Source organism: Sorghum bicolor, chromosome 1 (assembly GCF_000003195.3).
Source record: "Sorghum bicolor cultivar BTx623 chromosome 1, Sorghum_bicolor_NCBIv3, whole genome shotgun sequence".
Classification (NCBI taxonomy): domain Eukaryota; kingdom Viridiplantae; phylum Streptophyta; class Magnoliopsida; order Poales; family Poaceae; genus Sorghum; species Sorghum bicolor.
Genome location: NC_012870.2, coordinates 62,115,231 through 62,137,907, shown reverse-complemented (window position 1 = coordinate 62,137,907; position 22,677 = coordinate 62,115,231). Strand labels below are relative to the sequence as shown.

The 22,677-nt window shown below is 40.7% G+C and overlaps 2 protein-coding genes across 6 annotated transcripts; one reads left to right on the top strand and one right to left on the bottom strand.

Annotated features, from left to right (window-relative positions):
• Positions 633-3,709, bottom strand: LOC8066032 (putative pentatricopeptide repeat-containing protein At3g01580). 2 transcript variants are annotated; one of them, XM_021448774.1, is made up of 2 exons: positions 3,383-3,709; positions 633-3,309 (listed from the first exon to the last, which is right to left on the bottom strand). In XM_021448774.1, the coding sequence occupies exon 2, from the start codon at positions 3,163-3,165 to the stop codon at positions 748-750; it is 2,418 nt and encodes an 805-aa protein (XP_021304449.1). In that variant the 5' UTR covers positions 3,166-3,309; positions 3,383-3,709; the 3' UTR covers positions 633-747. The 2 variants fall into 2 exon arrangements, with proteins under 2 accessions (XP_021304449.1, XP_002465107.1); XM_002465062.2 differs by having other exon boundaries at positions 3,446-3,709.
• Positions 12,932-17,651, top strand: LOC8066275 (ATP-dependent DNA helicase PIF1). 4 transcript variants are annotated; one of them, XR_002449407.1, is made up of 5 exons: positions 12,932-13,065; positions 15,582-15,661; positions 16,105-16,171; positions 16,253-17,267; positions 17,354-17,623. XR_002449407.1 is itself a non-coding variant. In XM_002467633.2 (5 exons), the coding sequence occupies exons 2-4, from the start codon at positions 15,626-15,628 to the stop codon at positions 17,241-17,243; spliced, it is 927 nt and encodes a 308-aa protein (XP_002467678.2). In that variant the 5' UTR covers positions 12,932-13,065; positions 15,582-15,625; the 3' UTR covers positions 17,244-17,267; positions 17,354-17,629. The 4 variants fall into 4 exon arrangements, 3 of the variants coding, with proteins under 3 accessions (XP_002467678.2, XP_021307444.1, XP_021307443.1); XM_002467633.2 differs by lacking the exon at positions 16,105-16,171 and having other exon boundaries at positions 16,253-16,396; positions 16,497-17,267; positions 17,354-17,629; XM_021451769.1 differs by lacking the exon at positions 17,354-17,623 and having other exon boundaries at positions 16,253-16,396; positions 16,497-16,741.

Genomic DNA, 22,677 nt, shown 5'->3' with positions numbered 1-22,677 from the left:
TGTTTTTAACCTTATTAAACAGAGTTCGTGGGAACATTATCTTGATTGAAAATTTTGTTCCCGGCATTCACATTGTCGAATGGATCTTTTGTTGAATGTGCTCCAGCCTATTCGCTTGAGTTTATCTACCGAATCTGTCTGTCATTCAGCAGTGTTTTTTTTTTCCACAACTATGTCATTCAGCAGTGTTTTTTTTTTCTCACAACTAATTAGCGAATAGTGCTTTCAGCCATGTCTTATCAGCCAAATGAATAAGGTGAGTTTTGTCTTTTTTTCCTTTACTTTCATTCCACTATGTATCATGTTTACTGTTGTTCCACTCATTGCTGCTTCGAACAAGGTACCTCGTCGTCAGGTCAGTCTTGTCCAAGTTTGATTTATGACAGAGACGTTTGGATAGGATTATAGGGTCTTGAGATTTCTTCTATCCGGATTCTTAAAATCCCTAGAGATCTAAATGTTGCCTTAAAATCCCTATAGATCCACGTCAGGGCAAAACAAAAAGCATGTTCAAACATGATATTTCATCTCCTTTTTCCTCATAAGAAGCCGACAGAGCATGTGTATGTTTGTTCAGTAAAGGAACTGTGACCCTTGCATTTTCCTTTAAAATGGTTCAGGCTTTCAGCACATAACAAAATTTTGCTTCATATTGAGATTGAATGGAATTTTGCTTCATATTGAGATTGAATGGTGGTTCAAGTGCACGATAAAGGCACCAATTACATCTGATATTCTTACACCTGTCTAACACACCTTGTTAGCTTGCTCCACTGATTCGATCAAGCTAGAACCAGGAAGTTTTCTCGACCCATTTTCTTTTGCTCTATTCCTTATATTAGCTGATTTATTCCATTGTCCTTTCTGAGCAAACACTTCTGAAATCAAAGCATAAGTACCTGGATTCTGTTGTCCAAGCTCAAGGAGTTCATTGCTAATAACCTGCCCAAGCATTGTATTTCCATAAGTTCTACATGCAGAAAGTAAAGCACAAAGTACACTAGATTTGTCATTTAAGGTAGATAACTTTATGAGCTTGTATCCTTCTTCAAGATGCCCTGCTCGACTCAATAAATCAACAATGCAACCATAATGCTCTTCCTGTGGAAGAACTGAATATATTGAGGTCATTGACTGAAAAATATGCAAACCCTCCTTAATTAGACCAGCATGACTGCATGCAGAAAGCACTGAAGAAAATGTTAACCCATCAGGATTAATGTTTCCTTCTTCCATCAGCTTAAACATTTCAAGTACCTTAGTATAAAATCCATGCATCCCATAAGCGCTGATCATAGAATTCCATGAATCTAGATCTCTGTGTTCCAAACTTAAGAACAAACCTACTGATAAATCCAACCTTCCACATTTGGCATATGCAGTTATCAAAGAATTTATGGTCTTTGTATCTTTCTCCAACAAGGCTCGGTAGACAAAACAATGAATTTGCTTTACACCTTTCAAATGTCCAAGCTCAGAAACAGCCTGAATTGCAGTCATAACAGTGACAGAATCAGGCTTATTGCCGTGTTGCTGCATTAATAATTGAAATAATTCAACTGTTTCACCTCCATGTCCACAAAATAAGCATCCCATCATCATAACGGTCCATGAAATTAAATTTTTCTTTTCCAGTGAAGCAAATATAGTCCTTGCTGATGTAATCTTCCCACAACCAGAATACATACGTATAATTTGATTTGCAATGTCGACATTGGAAAAAAAACCATGTCTAATTGAAAACCCGTGAATCCACCTCCCTCTAACAAAATCTTTGTGATCTGCGATAGCTGCAAGCAGACTAAGAATGGTCACAAAATTTGGTGCAACACATTCTGCCACCATTTCTTTGAGCAACGCAATAGCTTCATTGACCATGCCATTTTGAAGATAACCATAGATCATGGTGTTATAGGAGACTAAATCTTTAACCACCAATTGATCAAAGAGATGCTTGGAACTCATAATTCTAGTGCATTTCATGTATACCTCGATAAGAGCTGTGGCCAAAACTACATCTAGAGGAATAGATCTTCTAATTAGGTAGGCATGAACACTAGCAGCATAGCCAGAATTGCAGAGCTCAGCACAAGCAGATATTAAATTTGCATAGGTTACAGAATCTGGAACTACCTTATGCTCATGTAGCATGACAGAAAAATGGTGGATTGCATTTCCACTCTGTCCAGTTCGAACAAGACCAGCAAGCATTGCATTCCAGGAAGCCACAGATTGCACCAAATTCTTCAAGGAAGCAGATGCTAATTGGTAAGCTCCACATTGCATGTACATGTGAACGAGGCTGGTCCCTAGAACTTCATCCGAGACACCAATACCTCTCCTTGTTGAATAGCAATGTACCGATTTCCCTTCTCTGATTGCTCCCAGATTACCAGCAACTTGCAGTAAGCTAACCAGAGTCACACGGTTTACTTCCAAGTTGCTCTGCGACATGTCACTGGCAATTTCAAATGCATTCCATGAAGTAGAATCCATATTTTCAGAATAACCAGTGATCATCGAGGTGTAAGAAACGATGTCCTTGTCAAGAATCTCTTCGAACGCCTTTTGTGAATCACCCATTCTGGCAAGCTTAGAGTATAACCCAACAAGAGAAGAACCAACAAATTTATCCCTATTGAGGCCAAGCTTCAGTGAGTCTGCATGCATTCCTTTGCCCAATAACAAATTTCGGAGCTCAGTACAGCTCTTCAAGCCAAAAGTAACAGTTTTCTCATCCAAGCCAATCTGACGCAACTTCAATCCTCTGTACAAAAGAATAGCTTCCTCAGGATAACCAGCTCTGAAAATGTCAACAATCACTGAATTCCACTGGGCAAGATCATCATTTAAGAAGCCATGGAAACAAAGTCTTGTCTTGCACAGGACACCTAAACTAGCATAACAAATTAGAATTTCAGAACCGAGAATAACATCCCTGCCAAGTCCAAGTGTCAGAACACGAGCATGGAGCTTCTTCAGAGACCTCACATCTGTGCAGTTTTGGAACAGTAAAGAAAACTTGTCAACATCACTTAGCCTATTACATCTAGAATTTGCACCAGCAATAAATCCTGATAGCCTCCTGCACAGCTTCAGCGCCATAACCGTATTGGCTTTTGCAGCAACAGTCCTGGCTAAATCTCTTATTGCTAGCATCCTCATGATTGCATACAGAAGGAAACAAGTAACTAATAACCCTCAAATTGTACATGATGTCTTGTACCACAGCTCCAATCAGGGGCGGACCCAGACCCAATAATTTTTGGAAAGCAATCGAAGCTAGTAGGCATGTACATGCATATACACCTGTAATTAGATTCAGATCGGATTACAAATAGTATGTTAGGGTTTGGGCGCACGAATTTTTTTTTTTTTTTACCTATGAATTACGTTAAGGTTTGGGCGCACGATTTAGCACAGCAGGAAGGGAGGACCAACTGACCAATGGGAGGGAATACAGTGTTCTGGTGGTGCTCGTCGCGGGGCAAAGTGGCTAGTGGCGAAGTAGGACAGCAGCGACGGTCGCAGGGACACCGGCTGCAGAGGGCGGACGTCGTGCCGGAGATGGTCGCGAGGATGCTGGGCCCCAGGTGGTGCTCGACTGAGCGCAGTCTCCTCCGGCCTCCGGGTTGCGGCGCGGCGAGCGGATGCAGGAGATCGGCCGCGGCGAGACGACTCCAGGCGGTGGGCAAGGCCGCAAGGGGCGTGCGGGCAAGGGCAATTTAGGCCTTGTTCTAAAAAATTTTACAAATAGACACAATAGCACTTTCGATTATATTTGACAAATATTATCCAATTATAGATTAACTACCTCAAAAGATTCATCTTGTAAATTGCAGATAAACTGTGTAATTAGTTATGCATGTGCCGCAAGATTTGATGTGACGAAGAATTTGAAAATTTTTATAAACTTTTTTAGAACTAAAGAAGGCCTTAGTCCAACGTACCCCTCTCTCAGCCTCTCGTGGCCAACTTCACATATGTGTGTGGTGTAGTGCACAGCGGTCAGCGCGGCGTCAGTGGTGAAACGGAAGAGAGAGAAAAGAGAGGAGAGAAAGAAGATGCAATTTAGATTAGAAATTATAAATACAACGGTATATTTTAGAGATGTGTAAAATTTAGCACGTTTTTAATATTCTGGATAGTAATGATATATTTTCCAAACTGTGATATTTTAAATGTATGTATCTAATTATAACCTTAAAAAATACTATGCGATATCTATAGGTGATCCACCTAGATATTTTTTAATGTCCTATACATCAACATATATTATTATCTTATTGAATAAAAAAAAAGACTTAAAGTTATATATAAATAGAAATGTTAGACCTAGCCCACCTTACCTATTACACCTTATCCTCCCTGACATAAGTCAACACTTCATCTAACCTTATCCATCCACCTCCTGCAGTGTCTCCTCTCGTCTACGCCTCTCACCTGTCAGCGCTGCCTCTATCTACTCCAGGCTATGATTGTCGCTTATGCAACCTCGTGCCCATCGTCTCTACCCATCCTCCTCCCATCATCCGCATGTTGCCTCCAGTTGCACCCATAGCGTGCCTTCCTTCTGGTCGAGCCTGCCACTAACCTCCTCCAGGCGCACTTATTGCCTCTGCAGCCACCTATCATTCCTTCCTCAAGTAACACAACCTTGGATTTGGGGCACCCCACCTATTCTCTATCTACCCCCTTATGTAAGATAGTGCCCCTCCGATTAGGGCATAAGCGTGCCTAGGCGAGCACCCTATGGAACATTAGGGCAAGCTCGACAGCAAGGGGAGAAGAGGCAGCCGCTACCCTCTACGGATAGATTGAGAATAGGAAGAATTGACTAAGGAGAGAGAGAAAAGAAAGTAGAAAGACTATAGGCCGATAGATGGATCCACATGTCAAGTGTGTTATCTTATGTTTTTTTAAACAAATTTCAAGAGCATCATATGTATCCAAAGGAGTGATGTTGGTATAAAAAATGTAGAAGATGAAAGAAGTGCAAAACTTCTCACTAGGGTAGAAGGCCAAGATGGCAAAGCATAAAAGATTAAATGCTAGTGCAAAAGATATCGATGTATATTTATGGAACTTTCTAGATAAGTATTGAGTATATGTTTCGTAGCAAAAACTAGGATACTTTAGATGTAGATATTCTTGTATGAAAAAATATCTAAGAAATATATAAATATTAGAATATATATAAAAATATATATTTATAATACCATAGTGACAATGACTAGGTATAAATAGACGTGTCCATTGATATGTTTCATTCACATCCATAACAAGAGACCATAAATATTAGAGTCATAAGGACAACTCTATTCAAGCCTCTACTTAAGGTCTCGTATCATTTTAAGAGCTCAAACACATGAAAAATAAGTAGAAGAAATTTAGGAGATCATAAGGACAACTCCATTCAACTCCATTCTTAGATGTAGGATCTTTTTATCTTTTTTTTCTACTCTTCCTTTCTTTCTTCACGTAAAGATGAACAAAGTTCAATATTAAGTAGGAGAAATTTAGGAAATCAGTTGAAGTGCACGAAAAATAGGGGATAAAACTGTTAATAATATATTATATGTTGTTGTTAATATTTATTTATTATACATAGTCATAAGTTTTGTTAAAAAAATTATGTACACCCAATGTTACAAAAATCGCGCCGCCATTGGCTCCAATAATATAGCATTCACCTAAACACAATTAGACGTGGGACACTGATAGTTAGTGGGCTGAAATAGACTAAAACCAATATTAAGTTGCACCAAAAAATTAAACAAAGTTGATTGGCCAAGCAAAGGTTGTAATCTGGTGAGGATCTAGGAGAGGATATGTTGTCTCAGTCAATGAGAGTATGAGACTGCAAGGTAGTGTTTAGGGGCTTACTTGGCAGCAGTGACGGACCTACTAGTAGAGCAAGGTAGGGCGGCCGCCCTATCTAATGCCGGCGAACAAACCCCTTTACCACTCGTCGGAAGTCCTGATATCTCCAGGGGTCTAGCCTCTAGCGATGCTGGAACTTATATGAACAAAATGTCTGGCATCGGTGCTGCTGGTTGGGGAAAAAGTGAAGAGGTATAGGTTGATGGATCTGTTATCTCCATATAGCCATCCTATTGTGGCTAAGAAATAGAGTCAGGCCTAATCAAGAGCTAACTGGATTGCTAAATTGATGGATCACTGGAGACTGACGTGTTGCAGTCTCCTACCATCGTGCATGGGAAGGAAATAGCTAGACTTCTGCTATCCAAAGTTGATTACTCTGTTGTTTCATGTTTGGTTAAGTTCCTTAGGAATTAGGATGCTAAATTCTCTGACATAATTCCTTCTTGTTACCTGCAATTCGTAGTTTCAAGTTACTCTTGCATATTTCAGACTGATTTAAAAAAATAGCTGTTCAATTGAGGCTGAAGACAGTTCATAAATTAGAGTTGATGGCTGATGAATGCTTGAATTGGTTAGCAGGTTGTGATGATTTCTTCTGATTATTAGTCTGATTATGTTCCTACTGTCCTTGATATCCTTTTTTGAGTCAGATTTGCCTTTCGAAGTCTGATTGCTTAAAGTTTAATCAACAGTTGATTTGTAAATATCATTATGAAACCTTATGTTATTGTTCTCTACGACATGATTGAGATCTCATGAGTGTCCAAATACCAGATTATGGAAATGCTCCCATCAAGCATTTTTAATATTCATTGAAGTAATAGATCCAAGTGGTGTGGTACATTGATTATCAGCTGTAATGGATATTTATTCATGATTTTGCAGTCACTTCCGGCCTGTTTCATGCATTCATGCGGGCACACCAGTTAAAGCAAGAGCTCGGTGTTAAAAAAATCTCGGGGTTACCCACCTAGGTCCATTCAAGCATAGCATACGATGTTGATGGACACGCACACAGTCGCACTGGAGAGAGTCGTGGCCGAGATGTGTGCACCAGTAGTACATTACAGAGAAGATGCATGTTTCTTGTGAATCACTAAGGCTCAAGAATAAACACTACGTGTTTAAAGAGGAATGCTTAGCTGATTCTTGTAAAGGACCCTTTTTACTTGCTCTCAATGCATTATATATGTGTGGCATGCTTTGAGATACAAATTTAGTTTCACACAATCAGAATATATGTATGATAAGGAAACATGGTCATATATATGATACCTTAAATTTTGTGTTGGGTCTGCCACTACTTTGCAGGCCAACCACGGTGACAAAGAAGAATATGGAGCTATGGCAGTAGTTGTTTTTCTTCTTTCAGTCTACTTAGATAGAACTTAGGATTTAACCTAGAAAGTTAAGATAATGACCTTTGATGGGCTTCAGAGATGGGCTACAGAGGGATACAAATCTGGGAACACTAGCACTAGGTTGTATTCAGGGTTAAAGTAACCAGGTAGGATATAATGTAGATTAGCCCAATTTTGGTGTTAGACAATGAATCTAGTTAGTTCAAAAAGCTATCTGTCTAGATTAAGTGAATAGCTACTGTGTTGGCAGCAAGAAAATAGAATTTAGAATGGCCAAGCTGCTATGGTGAATTAGCTTATCATAATCCTGAACTAGAGGGGAGGCTCTTGACTACTTGCAACAAAGTGAAAATTGATGGTACACATAGTAAGGGGTGTTTAGTTCCCTTACTATTCTAAAAAATTCTAGATTTTGGTTCATCATTTTGTATAATGGAACTAAACGTCATGTAAATTTTTTTGGCAAAAAGGTGGTTATTCTTTATTTTAGATTTTGGCCTAAAGAGGCCAAAAAATCCAAAAAGGCCTCAAGAGGCCCTCATGAGGGCAATAAATTCTGCATTTCGGATGGAACTAAACATAACCCTAAAAATTTTGGTATTTTGTATTCGGAGCTACTAGCGCCCGGACGTCCGACGCGCGAGGCGCGTCCGGACGCTGGGCCCTTCACACGGCGCCATCGTGAAACCCGCCCGCCCTTGTTAAAAAAACAAACCCACCCACCACAGCTCCACGTGGGATAGAATATGAACAAAAACGCCGCTCCCTTCTCAACCCTGTCTGACCCCGTGGTAATAGAACAGAACATCATTCTCCGCTTCCCAAAACTGCCCGCCCCCACCGTGGGAATAGAACGGAACTCGCTCGCTCCCTGCATCACCCGATTCCCCCATGTCCCAAGAGCATGAAAAGACTTCCAAGTGAAACATTGCAAAAACATACGGAGAAACTATGTAGTGCAACATCACAAAAATGTACTACAACATCAAAAACTATGTGCTGCAACATAAAACTTGTATTACAACATCGAAAAAACAAGTAATGCAATATCAGAAAAACATGTACTAGAACATCAAAAGATTATTTGCTATAACATCACAAAACATGTACTGCAACATCGAAAAAACAAGTAATGCAACTTCAAAAAATACATACTGCAATAAGAAAAAATGTTTTGCAACATAAAAAATTGTGTACTGCAATGTAAAAAATTATTTGTTGCAACATCGGAAAATATGTACTACAACATCGCAAAAATCAACCATGAAACATGAAAAATGGGACTCTTCGGAAAAACATCTATTGCAACAACCCAAAAATCCTATTGCAACATTTGGGGATCATCTATTGCAACATCCCAAAAAACCATTGCAACACGGAGAAAACAAATGAGAAGATGGGTTCGAGATACAGATTGCTCTAGCCCTCTTCCACACCTTCGAGCTCACCGGAGGGAGGAGGGGAAGACCCTAGAGCTCGCCGAATCCACAGACGGAGGAGGAGGTGGATGGCTCAGATCCAGAAAAGGAGGAGGGCTTAGATCTAGAGGATCGACCTACCTCATTGGAGCTGCCGCTGTCATCCTCATCTTCGTTGGTGATCGTGGAGGGAGTGAGGGAGGGAGGAAGGGAGGGGCAGGAGCAGCAACATGGCGTGTGAGCACGACAGCCTGTAGAATAGCACGCGGTGGCAGCATAGTGGGTACAGGAGGAGCAGGAGGGGGGAGCAGATGAGCAGAGCGAGAGAGCGGGCGCAGGGGGTCACGGATGGGGATGGGAATGGATAAGAAGCCAAGGGCGCGCGGCACTCGTGGCTCAACATTTAGGCAAAATCCATTGCAACAAACGTAGAAAAACTATTGCAATATGTCAAACGCTACTACTCCAACATAAAAAAACCCTGTTGCAAACAACCAAAAAATACCATTGTAATATTCTAAACTCATCTGTTGCAACATTGAATCAGAACGATTCCAACAACGACAAGAGCTGAACCCAAAGAGCTCGCCACAACCTTAGCCACTATTACATCCTTTAGATCAAAGAGGGGGAGGAGGAAAGAGGACGACAAGGAGGAGGAGTAGGGGCTAGAGGAGGTGGTGGTGGAGGAGGAGGAGGAGGAGGGGAGGAGATCTTAGATCCAGATCCACAGGAGGATGAAGAGGAAAAGAGAGACCTCAGATCCAAACCTCTCTCCACCTACCTTGTCGGAGCCGCATCGTCGTCATCGTCTTCGGATACATGGAGGTCACATAGTGAGAGAGAGAGAGAGCAGGGAGGGAGGGAGGCGCGCCGCTCGCTGGAAGCCGCCGCCATCGCACCCCACTCTGGTGGCATAGAGGCCGTGCAGATTGTAGTGGGGAGGGAGGGTTGGGGGCAGGGAGGGGCAGCTTGCTGGCGGTGCAGCAGGAGTGCGGGCAAGTGGCGTGAGCGGCGGGGGTAGCAAGGCGAGAGGAAAAGGTGGAGATGGAAAGGATGAGTGGATAAGAAGGCATGCAGGAGTAGCAAAATGAGTGGACAGCAGCGTCCGGACCGACGGACATCTTATACATATCATTACCGTTTTGTATTCCATCATTCCAAATATAAATTGTCAGTTGCGGAATGAGACAATAAAAGATAAGTTAAATGCAGTATGTGTATCAAGAACCAAGCCCTTGTTTAGTTCTAAAAAATTTTGTAAAATAAATACTGTAGCATTTTCGTTTGTATTTGACAAATATAGTCTAATTATGGAATAACTATGTTCAAAATATTCGTCTCCTAAATTACATATAAATTACGTAATTAGTTAGTATTTTATTTATATTTAATGCTCAACATGCGCCGCAAGATTTGATATAACAGGCTGAAATTTTATTGTAAAATTTTTTTCTCTACAACTAAAAAGACCCGAAGGCCATCGTCTCCGGGCACTAATCGCCCCGCCTCCTGCGGTTATCGCCCCCGCGCCCCTCATTCGCCCCTCCTGCGGTTATCGCCTCCGCTCCCCTCGGTCACCCCCCTCTGACTCCAATCCTCCAAGAAATCACGGCTCCTACGCCCTTGCCGTCAGCGTCGCCCAGCTCCGTAGCTCTCCGCACAAGGCTCTGGGGTGCCATCGCTGCCCGCGCCGTCGCCCTCTCCGTTGGGCGCATGCCGCGCAGCTGAGAGCAGAGAGAAACCGTGGCCCCTGCGCCCTTGCCCTCGCTGACACCGTCGCCCAGCTCCCCCACGCCACTCAGATCCGCAGCTCACCGTGCGAGGCCTTGGGGCACCATCGCGGCCCCCGCCGTCGCCCTCTCCGTTTGGGCGTGACCGACGCTACGTCGCCCAGCTGAGAAGGGAGAAGGACACGGGTGAGATCTACTTTTTTTAGTTCCTCCATCTCTCGCAGCTCTCTCAGCGAAACCTCCACCAATCCTCCAAACCCCAACAACCTTCGCAACAATGGCGGCACCACCTATCCAGCCCGTGCCACCTGCGGCGGCAGCGGCTCTGAACGCGGACGCATTCCGCCTGGGGTTCATCGGTGTGGGCACCTGGCCGAGAGCATCGCCCGTGGCGTGGCGACGTCGGGCATCCTCCCAGTCTCGCCATCCGCACTGCGCCCCACCGCCGCCCCGAGCGTGGCAATTGGCGAGGCCTTCGTGTCCTTTGGCTCGTGCTTGCTCCAAACCAATGCCTAGGTATTACCTTTCCGCAGAAACTATTGACTGATTGGCGGAAGATTTACTTTTTGCGGCCTCACGATTGTAGTTGATGCGGGGAATTTAGCTCTGTGTTGACTACTTATGCTTCTCTAGATACACTGCTTGTTAACGATACATTGATTTGGCATGACACTGTTTGTTTTAGCTTTGGATTGTATGCCCTGACTCTTGTTGGCTGTGCACCTCACTTTCTCCCCGACAATGGTATTGAGAATGCGTAGTGCATGACATGCATTTATCATTTATTTTTACTATACACTATATATTTGGTTTGATTGCTGATTAAGAATCCTTGCAGGGAACTACCATGAAAGAGGAGGTGGTAAGTGTCTGGCCAAGATAGATATGTCTATCATATTTAATGGGACTCCCATAGAAGTAGAACCAAGTCTTGCTCTTGCCATTATTTTTTCTTTTCAAATTTTGCAGTTTACATTTTCTTTCAGCTATTTTGGACATGTGAAGTAGTTGTCGAGGGATTGGGAGTTTAGGATTGGTAAGTCACTGCATGAATTTAAAGCAAAATTGATCTGAAGTATAGGTACACTGTCATACTCCTGTGCATCTGGCTCTATATATCATCTGAATTTTTCAGAGTTAAACATGTTTCCGCCCACCTTTTACTCAAGAGGCTTTTCGATTGGAAATGGTCTACTTCATACATCATGCTACTTTCAATTTCTTCATGGATGATATTTCATTTTTGAATCAAAACTGTAATCAGTAGTGAGGCACACAACTGCCCTTCGTTGTATCAAAACAAAAATAATGTTGTTGGCCAGTTAATTGATAAAAAATCATGTCAGTTAACCTTCCTTTATATTTTTAAATAAGGTAGACAACAAGTTTTAAAATTCCTCCAATCTGATTATTGTGCTTTATGCTCTGTAAGTGTACAATTTTGAGTGTTTGTGAAGTGTAGAATTCGTGCTATGCAATTCCAATCAAAATAGGCGTAAATGTTATTTTGCTATCAGTCCACTTAATTAGGTTGTTTGTAGGATAGAGGTAAATAGGAGATAGAATCTGATTCTTTGTAAACTGAAAGGAGGTACAGTCCAATAGCTGTGCAATGAGTATACTTTAGGAGTTTGAATACCAATAACTAGATTGAAAACGGAATGACAAAAATTATTAAATGATTAAATCTTTTATAACATTACAAAGTGCAAATGTCTCCATCAAAGCCCCAGGAGCGGTGGAGCACTGAGGAGCATAACTGTTCGTCGATGCTCTGCTCATGTGACACACAACTATTTTTGACTGAATAGACACACAACTATTAGCGTTCTGGTTCGGAACTTATATATCTCTACCACTAACAAGACGAAACAAGAATCGTCCACAGCGCTTCTTCGCCCTGCAGCACTCCATCGCCCCGCACAACCCATCAGCCCCACACTGGCTTACACGGTCCTCGATCAGCACCAAAGCCCAACCACAGAGGCGTTGCGCACCATCCTGTCCAGCAAGGGTGCAGGGACACTCTGCCTCCAACTCCCCCTCCCTCCGCAACTCCTCATCCCTTCGACTCGCTCCTCCGCCGAGCGCCCCTGAGGCCGCCCCTGCTGCTGATGACGACGAGCGCCCCTGAAGCCGCCGCCACCGAGGGCCCTCAACACCGCTGCTGCTGGTGACGACGAGCGCCCCTGAAGCCGCCGCCACCGAGCGCCCCCAACGCCGATGAGGGCACTAGACGCGGACTCGGGCGTGGGAAACGGCGCCCTCCTCGCCGCTATCTCCACCTCCAGTGGCGGCAGCGGGTACACCGGCGTGGGCCCCGCCCTACTCGGTGGCAACAACTTGGGCCGCTCCAACTCCGGCGCCCTTTCCCCCATGCTCGCAAGCGCCCAGCCCCGGCGGCGGCGGGGCGACGCCCAGCCTTGAGCCGGGACTCCCTGGCCCCAGCATCCGTTCGAGCTCCGCGTCCCGGCCGGACACAGCAGCGAGCGGCTGTTCGAGCTGGTACTCCCTAGCCCCGGCGTCCTCCTCACCTGCTCCCTCGCTCTTCCGTTCACCGTCGTCGCCACGAACGAGAGGTGCGACTCTGCGAGGACAAGCCGCTCCAACTCGCCTGCTCCAGCGGCGTTCCATTTTGCCCCACCATCAGTGGACGCGAGGAGCAAGGTTGGCCTACCTAAATCTGCAATTTAATATTGTTTCTTGATTTCTTGATAGTACAATGGTAAGATAATCTAGAAACTCTTAAATTTGCTCTCAAATATTCAGGTCACCATGCACTCTATTTCCAAATGCCTAAGTTGACGTGTTGTAGCAATAGATTTGCAAAACCAACAAACCGTGGCTTGGTTGTTACAAAAAACTCTTTCATGCTTGTCTGCTCGTTACTCAATCATCCAGTGGTGCACAAGTACTACTATGGGCAGCGAAAATTGTGACTGAAAAATGGTTTGGTTTTGTTATCACTATAGATTTTGCTAAAGTGCTCATTTGCTATGCCCACCTCCACTTGATCAATTCTTATAGAATGTGTTTATTTTGCCTGATAGCCCAGGTTGCCAGTGCACAGAAGTACTTTTCATTTATCTAGGAAGTTCAGTTCACTATGTAGCAGTTAGGAACAATTGTTTTCTTTGCGTTCTGATTATAAATGTACCACTCTTTCAGAGATTGCGCATCTGAAAAATGGAAATCAGTCTTTTCTATCTGCAATTATATTTTCAGGTGTTCTCAAAATACGAAGAATTAATAATCTCTTACAATTAAAATTTAGGCATCTAATTTCCTGCATTTCATTGTTTTCAACCTGTAAGTATGCTTAGCTTGCTATTGTTTGTGTGTTCTTGTAAATATTTTTAGCCTTAATCTAATAATACCCTTCAGCAGCCAATGTGGTCTTATACCTGGCAGACCCTAAAATCACAGTAGTAGCGCCGAAATTATGCGACAAAGAAATCAAACATGAAAAGTGGAAGATAGCGTATATTCACAAATCATCACCTGCAGAGATTTGCTTCAAAAGTCAATTCACTGCTGACAGAATATGTTTCAGAGTAACTTAAGCTGGTCAGACAGTATTAATCATCTTTCAGTAAAAAATTTCCATCATGTTAAAAGCTAGAGAGATGTACTCTAATATTGAATTCACCACTTGCTTGCATTTTCATCCATTAGCTGACCACACATAGCTCCATTCCATGACCTGAAAGCACTCTTTGGCCTTGCTCATTCTCTAACACACTTAGCTGCACACAGCTCTTCTCACAGTTTAATTAGGCACTATAGAATAGTAAGGTCCATGTGAAATCTGCAAGTGAGGAAAAATGTCCCAGCTCAAAGGTTGATATTTAAGGAAAGCATTGCAGCACTCTATAAATCACCTGCAACATGGTCAGCTGGTCAGACAATATAATCATCTTTTAGTAAGAAATTTTCATCCCATTAAAAGCTAGAGAGATGTACTCTAATGAACTCACATACAAGTACTTGTAGAAAGAATATTGTGGACTGTAGTGCCATGTTCTTATCATCATAGCTAATAATAGGGATCTCTGAACAATGTGGTTTGCTTGCCTACTCACTGTTCGCCTAAACGGCCGTTTAGACCGTTTAAACGCCGTGTAAACGCTACACAATGGTACACCGTTTCCGTTTAATCATCTGTTTAGTCCGTTTAATTGACCGTTTAGCCCGTTTAATGGACTGTTTAGCCCGAATAATGGCTAAACGGCAGGTGACCGACTGTTTACCGTTTAGCGTTTAGGAAAACATTGTGCCTACTTGAAAAAAATGTGTGAAGAGATTTTATTTGAAGTTGTTATATCAGTACAAGATGTTTAAAGACTTGAAATGCACCTAAATTATGGGCTTTTGATTTGATTTAAGTACATTACTCAATTTAGTTTAGTTAAACCTGCATTGCATTTGTTAATTTATCTATCTCAGAATCCAAGGAGGCATGTTTTAAATTTTTTTGAGCATTAGAAAATATTTGTATAGTACAACAATCCTGTTTTGAAGAGTAGAAATTATTATCATGCTATGTTTCTTCTAAAATAGGCCTAAATGTATATATCAGAGACTAAACAAATATAGCTGTAATTTAATGGTTGGCTCCTGCTGGATTTCAGTCCAAGCTCCACCAGTGTTTGTGATTGTCTTGAGCCTGGTTGTGGTGAGAAGCTAATTTAGTGGCATCAGACTATAATAGTGACTAATGTTTAGTATGCTGGCTATTTTTTATTCCTATCTGACCCAATTACAAGTGTATACATGTATTATGATATTGAGCATTTGGTTGTCAGATCCACTATTTTACACTAAAACCTTCTATTCTAAAAAAATAGGCTACCTAGCTGGATCTATAAAAGGGTGATTCAAACCTGTTTAATTTTGACTGCTTGGTGTTCGTATCATATTATATCACCTGCAACATGGTCAGCTGGTCAGACAATATAATCATCTTTTAGTAAGAAATTTTCATCCCATTAAAAGCTAGAGAGATGTACTCTCATGAACTCACATACAAGTACTTGCAGAAAAAAATATTGTGGACTGCAGTGCCATGTTCTTATCATCAGGGCTAATAATTGTGGACTGTAGTGCCATGTTGTATTTTTATTAATCCTGTCCGATGGAATACTATTAAAACTTCATTTGATCTTGTAGTGTTCATATAACAGGCTTGTGATTGCAAGAACCTATAAAGGGATCGACTAGAGAGAAGATGAAGTTAGGCCATCCAGCATTGGCCAACAACGAGGTGCCGACCAAAGAAACACTTAAGGAGATTTCTCAGTACATAGGACTGTAGATAACTCATGTTTATTCCATTCATGTTTTAAAGAAATCCAAATTAGAGGGCACTGATATGTTCATAAGTATATGTGATGTGGTTATGTTCATATAAATAGAAATCTTATATCCTAAGAAGTTGATGAAAAAGGCTGGATATCTTGCATCATGTTGGTCAACGATTCCTGACAATCCTAACCATCCTGACTTATCTTTTTAATCTCAATTTGCAAAGGTGCATAGAAAAACAATATGAGGTCCACTGGAACCATTGGTTTAATGGTTCATTTTATTTGCTCTATTTGTTCATATAACTGATAGAGATCCTACAATTATGTGTCCATGGATTACTTTGTCCTTCGGTACTTAGTCTTAGTTGTTACAATCTGGCTATGTCTCTTCCTATTACAGATTAATACAATGCAAAAGAGTGGTTCTCGAGCGCCATTGGGAGACAAGACTAACACCACTAAAAATGGTTATAGAATGCAATGTGCTATCAAATATTCCATTGTGTTTCCTATGTGTATTTTATATCAAAATTTTAAACTGTCACCAGCTGACGCTAAAGACCACAAGAGGGAAAAGGATAGAGCTCGATGGCATGCAATGTCCCAAGAACAGAAGGATGAAAAGAATAAGAGGCGACGCGAGTCATATCATAATAAAAAAAATAAGCATCAAGTTACAGAAGCTACCAATGGTAAAACCAAACTTGATATAAAAAAGTTACCAACGATGATTCAACTTAAATTCTGATTGCAGTGTATTTTATTACAAAAAATGTGCAAATGGTTTTGTAGATGATGATGTTGCGTCAAATAAGGAAAATATGGATCCAGCAGAAACAAATGATTGGTTGCATAGAAATGATTTGTACGATCCCTACAACATCGTTGATGGTAGTAATACTATCTACACGGAATGACTGTGTGGATATGATTAACATGAGGATGATAAGTCGTTTTCAAGGGGACGAGATGGTGTACCATAGCTTTGACTCTGCCGTTGATGATCCAAACAACTACTACCCTCCGGAGTTCCTTAACACTTTGACCCCAAATGGTCTACCTCCACATGTGTTAAAGCTAAAGATTGGTTGCCCGGTTATATTGCTTAGAACCATCGACCCCGCAAACGGACTTTGCAATGGTACGAGGTTGATCGTACATGGGTTCCAAAAGAATACCATCGATGCAAAAATTGTTTTGGGGCAACATGCTGGAAAACGTGTTTTCTTGCCTCGCATACCCTTATGTCCATCTGATGACGAGATGTTCCCTTTCCATTTCAAGAGAAAGCGGTTTCCCATTCGACTTAGCTTCGCCATGACTGTCAACAAAGCACAAGGACAAACTATTCCAAATGTCGGACTGTACTTGCCTGAACCAGTGTTCTCACATGGTCAGTTGTATGTAGCGCTATCTAGAGCCACAGCTAGATCGAACATCAGGATCTTGACTGTTCCACCAGTTGAAAAGGATATGAAGAAAGGGAAGAAAAAAAATCACAATGAAAAATGGTACATACACGAAAAATATCGTCTATAAAGAGGTGTTAACTCCATTACTAAGGTAGTGTCCCATGTTTATTACATTTATTTAATTTATTTAATATTTTATTTCTAAATGTCAATTCTAAGAGAAAATGGTGGTGGCAGGATGCCAAGGCAAGGTAGAGTAAAGGGGTGCTGCTCGGGGCAGGCAAGCCGATTACAGGGAGCTGAAATATCAAACTTGCGGAGCGAATAGCTTTTGGCCATCAGAGATATATTTTTAGAACCCTTTTAGAAGTAGAGAAAGTTCTAGCCACTTTAGATGTTTCGACTATTCTTATCTCAATTGCGTATTGTTGTTTGGGAACATTGTTACTAAACTTGATGTTTATGTATTTGAATGTGGCTCGAAACATTATGTTGCTAAGCTAAGTTAAAGTTTATTTGTCTTTATTTCGACCCATTATTTTTTTATACTTTTACCGTGTTGAAAATTTAAATTTTGAGAGTCCTTTGAAAATTGAAAATTTAAGACTCCTAATCTACCATTTTTTTACTTTTATTATGTTGAATTTTATTGAAATTTTTTAAAATTCCCGTAGCAACGCACGGGTATATGCTAGTCTATGAATAAGTTTGAATTGTGTTTTCCTGTCGATTTTTAGAATTGATGGCCATGAATTTGTTTTTCTAGCTTTGGATGCAACGACTGGAAGGTCGAGGAGCATGTCAGCACACCAAGACAACTAATATGATTTCTTGTTACATGCATTTAGGGATTTAGTATGTCATCCAAGATCTAAAACTTCAAACACAATGTGTGTTGCAGATAATTAGAAGCCCTGCCCATAAAGACTTCCTCAAGCTCTAGAAGCTCGGGCTGGCGCCACGTCGCCATACAACAACAGATGTTAGTGGCCGATAGCATGCTAGCAGCACGGCCGTGACACTATGCTATTGCTGCACGAGCAACCTATGTGTGCGCCAGTCGCCATGCCAAGTTCGTGATGCTTTGGCTCACGGTCCCATCGTTTGGAGCAGCCCCGATGTCCTTCCTGCAGCCAGCAGTGGCAAGTGCCTTCTTTGTTCACTCTTCAGTTTTTTAGGATAGCGTTCTCACGTTGTTGAATCCTGAATCGTGTTCTCGATACATAGATAACGAGTGATCGGAATGTGCCATTTTTCTTTTTTATGCTAGAACCACAAGACCATTTTGAAAAGCTGAACAGGCTCTGAAAGTTCCAAAGCTATATTGTAACACAGGTTCAATTTAGTAAAATTGCATACTAGGGAATGTACCAGATTATCATTAATTATATATATATATATATATATCAACACACTACGGGATCTCCGCGACTTCGGCCTACTACCGCACCCTCTCCCCCCGTTCGGAGAAGATGGCTTGGGGAGCTCGGGCGAACCTAGTGGCTCCGATACCAGCTTGAAAGGATCGAGTCCAGGTCTAGGTGGGATTAGGATGGTATGTCCGTGAAGGTGGAGTTTTTATGGGTTTTTATAGGTTTTATATGCAGGAAAGCAAAATCGGATGCAGTGCGGAAGATAGAATGAACATAAAGTAATTAATATGAAAGTAATAACGGATGCAGTGCGGAAGATAGAATGAACATAAAAGTAATTAATATGAAAATAAAAACTATAAATATTTTTGGATTTTTAATTAATAAAGAAACACACAACTAGCATAATATAACATAGAACGAAATATAAAGAAAGTAGAACATGAACATAATTATACAAACATAGTCCTGGATTATATTAGGTACCTTGATAGTCGAAGGTAAATGCCTTCGAGTAGTACACCAGGCTCTTGATACACACGAACAAAGTACAGGGACTTGTTTACAAGACGACTCTCATTAGACTCTCACACTGAGCCTCTTATTTAGAGTACATGACACTACTACAATACTTAGGTGGTTGGTGCTCGAGCTTGAGGGCTTGAGCTTGGGTGTGTGTGGAGTAGTCTGCGTCTGAAGTTTTGCGTCTGAAGTTTTCTGCGTGCTCCTCCTCTTGCCTCTTCCTCTTCTTATATAGGGGTGGCCAGGATATGGTTATTGGTGGAGGTGCATCTTCATGATGACTCTTTTGACTTTTTTCTTGCATTATTGGTGCATCTTCATGATGGTCTTTTTGACCCTTGTCATACATTATTGGGGAATCTTCATGATGATCTTTTTGACTTCACAAAAGTAGTGGAGCATCTTCATGATATCTCTTTTTGACTATCTATGGGCATTATGATGATACTTTTGACTTTGAAAAGGTCTTCATGATGAGCCTTTAGACTGTTTGGTCTTATCTTCAATAATGTAGATTCCTTTGTCCTTGAAGGACATCTAGTCTTCTTCATTTTGATTGTGATTTTATTTGCTCATTGAGGAGTAATCAGATATTCCTCCCTGGGATCCTTCTTCTTCTTGCTTCATTGGCGAATAATATACGAAACCTGGTGCCGCTTGGCTGCATTGTACTTGATCTTCTTCATCTTCTGGCTTAGGAGATTTGATCTGAAGTGGATGAGGAGTATCATCTAACATTTTGAACATTTTTTCATAAACAAGCAGTTTGAGATCAGCTTGGGATAAATTTGGTTGTTTTAGTAACAACTCTTTGGTGATGTCTTCCTTTAGCTTGGCCATGTTGGATTTTTTGCTTGAGGCTTCATATCTTCTTTTATTAATGATGGCCTGAATATTGAATTTATCCCACCATCTTGCATAATATCTTCTTCTGAGAGTTGCTGGGAATTGGGTCTTTTGAATATCAAACTCCCACTTGATGATCCATGGTTGGGATGTTTCCACACAGAACTGCATAAGTATAAAGGGATAGTCCTTTAAGTTTTTCTCGGACTCTTGTGTGATCATTCTGATAATGTCTTCAGGGAGTATCTCTGGGATTGCTCCAACCTTAGGCCAGCAATTGTTAAAGAACCATAGTGGTATTTCACCACATCCTTCTTTGAAGCGGATGAACCATGAATGCTTCATTTGATAATTTTGTACGAGCAGCACTCTTTCCCAAGCCTTTTGATAATCCCAATAGTTGTATTTCTTATTGAGGCATGTGGCCGAGTATATAGTTTTGGCCACATAAGGATTGGAACTTCTGTCCCATTCTTCCAGATGAATAACTTTCTGGATTAATAATTTTGTAAATCCCAATTCTCCTCCATTTTTATTATGGAATATTTGTGCGCTTTGTGTTTCGCACAGTATTGTTTCATAATAATTTTGATCTTTGCCTGGATACTCAGGTATAAAATAAGAATCTTTTGGGAAATACTTCCCCAATATGTTTTGAAGGTCGAGATCTGAGTCATTGAATTCTAGAGGTAATATTATTTCCTCTGAATTCTGAATGTATTGAGACGCATTTCCATATTTTTCTGGCGTCATGGGGCTTTTACTTATTTTCCCCTGATAAGTTTGTTTGGATGGAGAGCTTTCATCACTTCTCCCTTTGAATGATAATTCTCTTTTGAGTGCCATATCCCTGTAGGAATTCACGAGATAAGAAATCTGGGAGTGAATTCACTTCTCCCTTTATATGCTCAATATCAAAGTCAAAGCATGATAATATTGCTTGCCATCTGGCAAATATCTGTTTGGAGACTAAATTCTCCACATCTTTTTGGAGAACATCTTTTGCAGCTTTGCAATCTATTCTCAATAAGAATTTCTGATTGAGAAGTTCTCCTTGAAATTTTGAGACAATCTTTACGATTGCCAATATCTCTTTTTTGATGGTAGAATAATTTCTTTGAGCATCGTTCCAGGTTCCTGAAGCGAACCTAATGAGCTGTTCTTTGGAATCCTTCCTTTGTTTTAGGATTCCTCCATAACCAAAATCTGAGGCATCTGTCTCAATAATTTTCAATGCATCATGATCTAAAATATATAAGCATGGCAGTCTTTTGACCTTATCCTTGATCTGCTTTACTGCCTGAGTATGTCTTGTGGTCCAGGCAGGAGGATTTTTCTTTAACCTTTCGGTTAGAATCTTTCTATCTTTTGCTAATCTTTCATAAAAATCTGAAACATAATTCAAACATCCTAAAAATCTTTGCAATTGTTTCTTTTCTTTAATTTCATCAGGGAACTTATCTGCAAATTCTATTACCCGGGTGACTGGAAGAACTTGATCATGTTGTATCTTATATCCTAAAAATTGTATGTTGGTTTGAAAAAGTTTCATTTTTCGAGCAGAAATTACAAGGCCATTTTGGATAATTATTTTGTGGAATATATTTAGGTGCTTCCAATGTTGATCAATATTTTGTCAGAAAATTAAGACATCATCTATATAGACTATGATAAAGGAGGTGTATGGCAAGAAGATTTCATTCATGATTTTTTGAAATTCTGAAGGAGCATTTTTCAAACCAAAAGGCATAACATTCCATTCATAATGTCCAAATGGTGTGGTAAAAGCAGTTTTATACCTGTCCTCTTCCTTTATTTGAATTTGCCAAAATCCAGACTTCATATCAAACTTGGAATAAATTTGAGATCCTTGAATTCTTCGGATCAAATCATGTTTATAAGGAATTGGATATCTTATCCATTGTAATACTTTGTTAAGAGGCTTATAGTTAATAACCAATCTAGGAACACCTCTTTCTTTTTCAGCAGCATTTTCAACATAGAAGGCTGCACAACTCCAAGGTGAGGAACTTTTCCTTATTAAGCCCTTCTTTAAGAGCTCATTGATCTCAGATTTGCAGATTTCTAAAAGTCTGCTATTCATTTGGATGGGTCTCGCTTTGGTGGGGATTTTATCTTCACTAAAGCTAGATATGTAAGGGAGAGTCACAACATGCTTTTTCCTATGCCAAAAGGCAGAAGGAATATCAGAGCATAAATCTTTGATAAATTTATCTTCTAGGGCCTTTATTTTGATCTTGAATTTTGGATCTTCAAGGGTCTTATCAATTCTTACTTTCTTGATTTCATCGGCAATCTCATGAATGAATTGTTCTTTATGACGGATTGCTTCCTTTAGATGATTCAAGAGAGTCTCCTTAGGTTGGGATGCGAACATCAATTCTACCTTTTTGCCTTTGATGGTAAATTGAATACTTTTCTCAATCACAAAGAAAGGTCTTATTAAAGATAGAAATGGGGTTCCTAGGATCACTCCTTGATTGAGGTTTTTGATTAATAAGAATGATGTTTTCAAGCAAACTCCAGAAATACAAACGTGGACTTCAGGAATTTTATGGCTAGCTTGGAGAAGATTTCCATTAGCCGCATGAACCCTATGTGATGATTTTTCAAAATATTTGAAAGGGATAATTCCTTCTCTGATACAGTTAACATCCGCACCTGAATCAATCAGAGTTTTATATTTGAAGTTGAAACCATCATGGAATTTATATTGGATCTCAGCATACCATTTCTGTTTAAAATATCTTTCTATGGAGCCAACCAGATCTTCATTTTGGGCTTCATTATTTTTCTCAT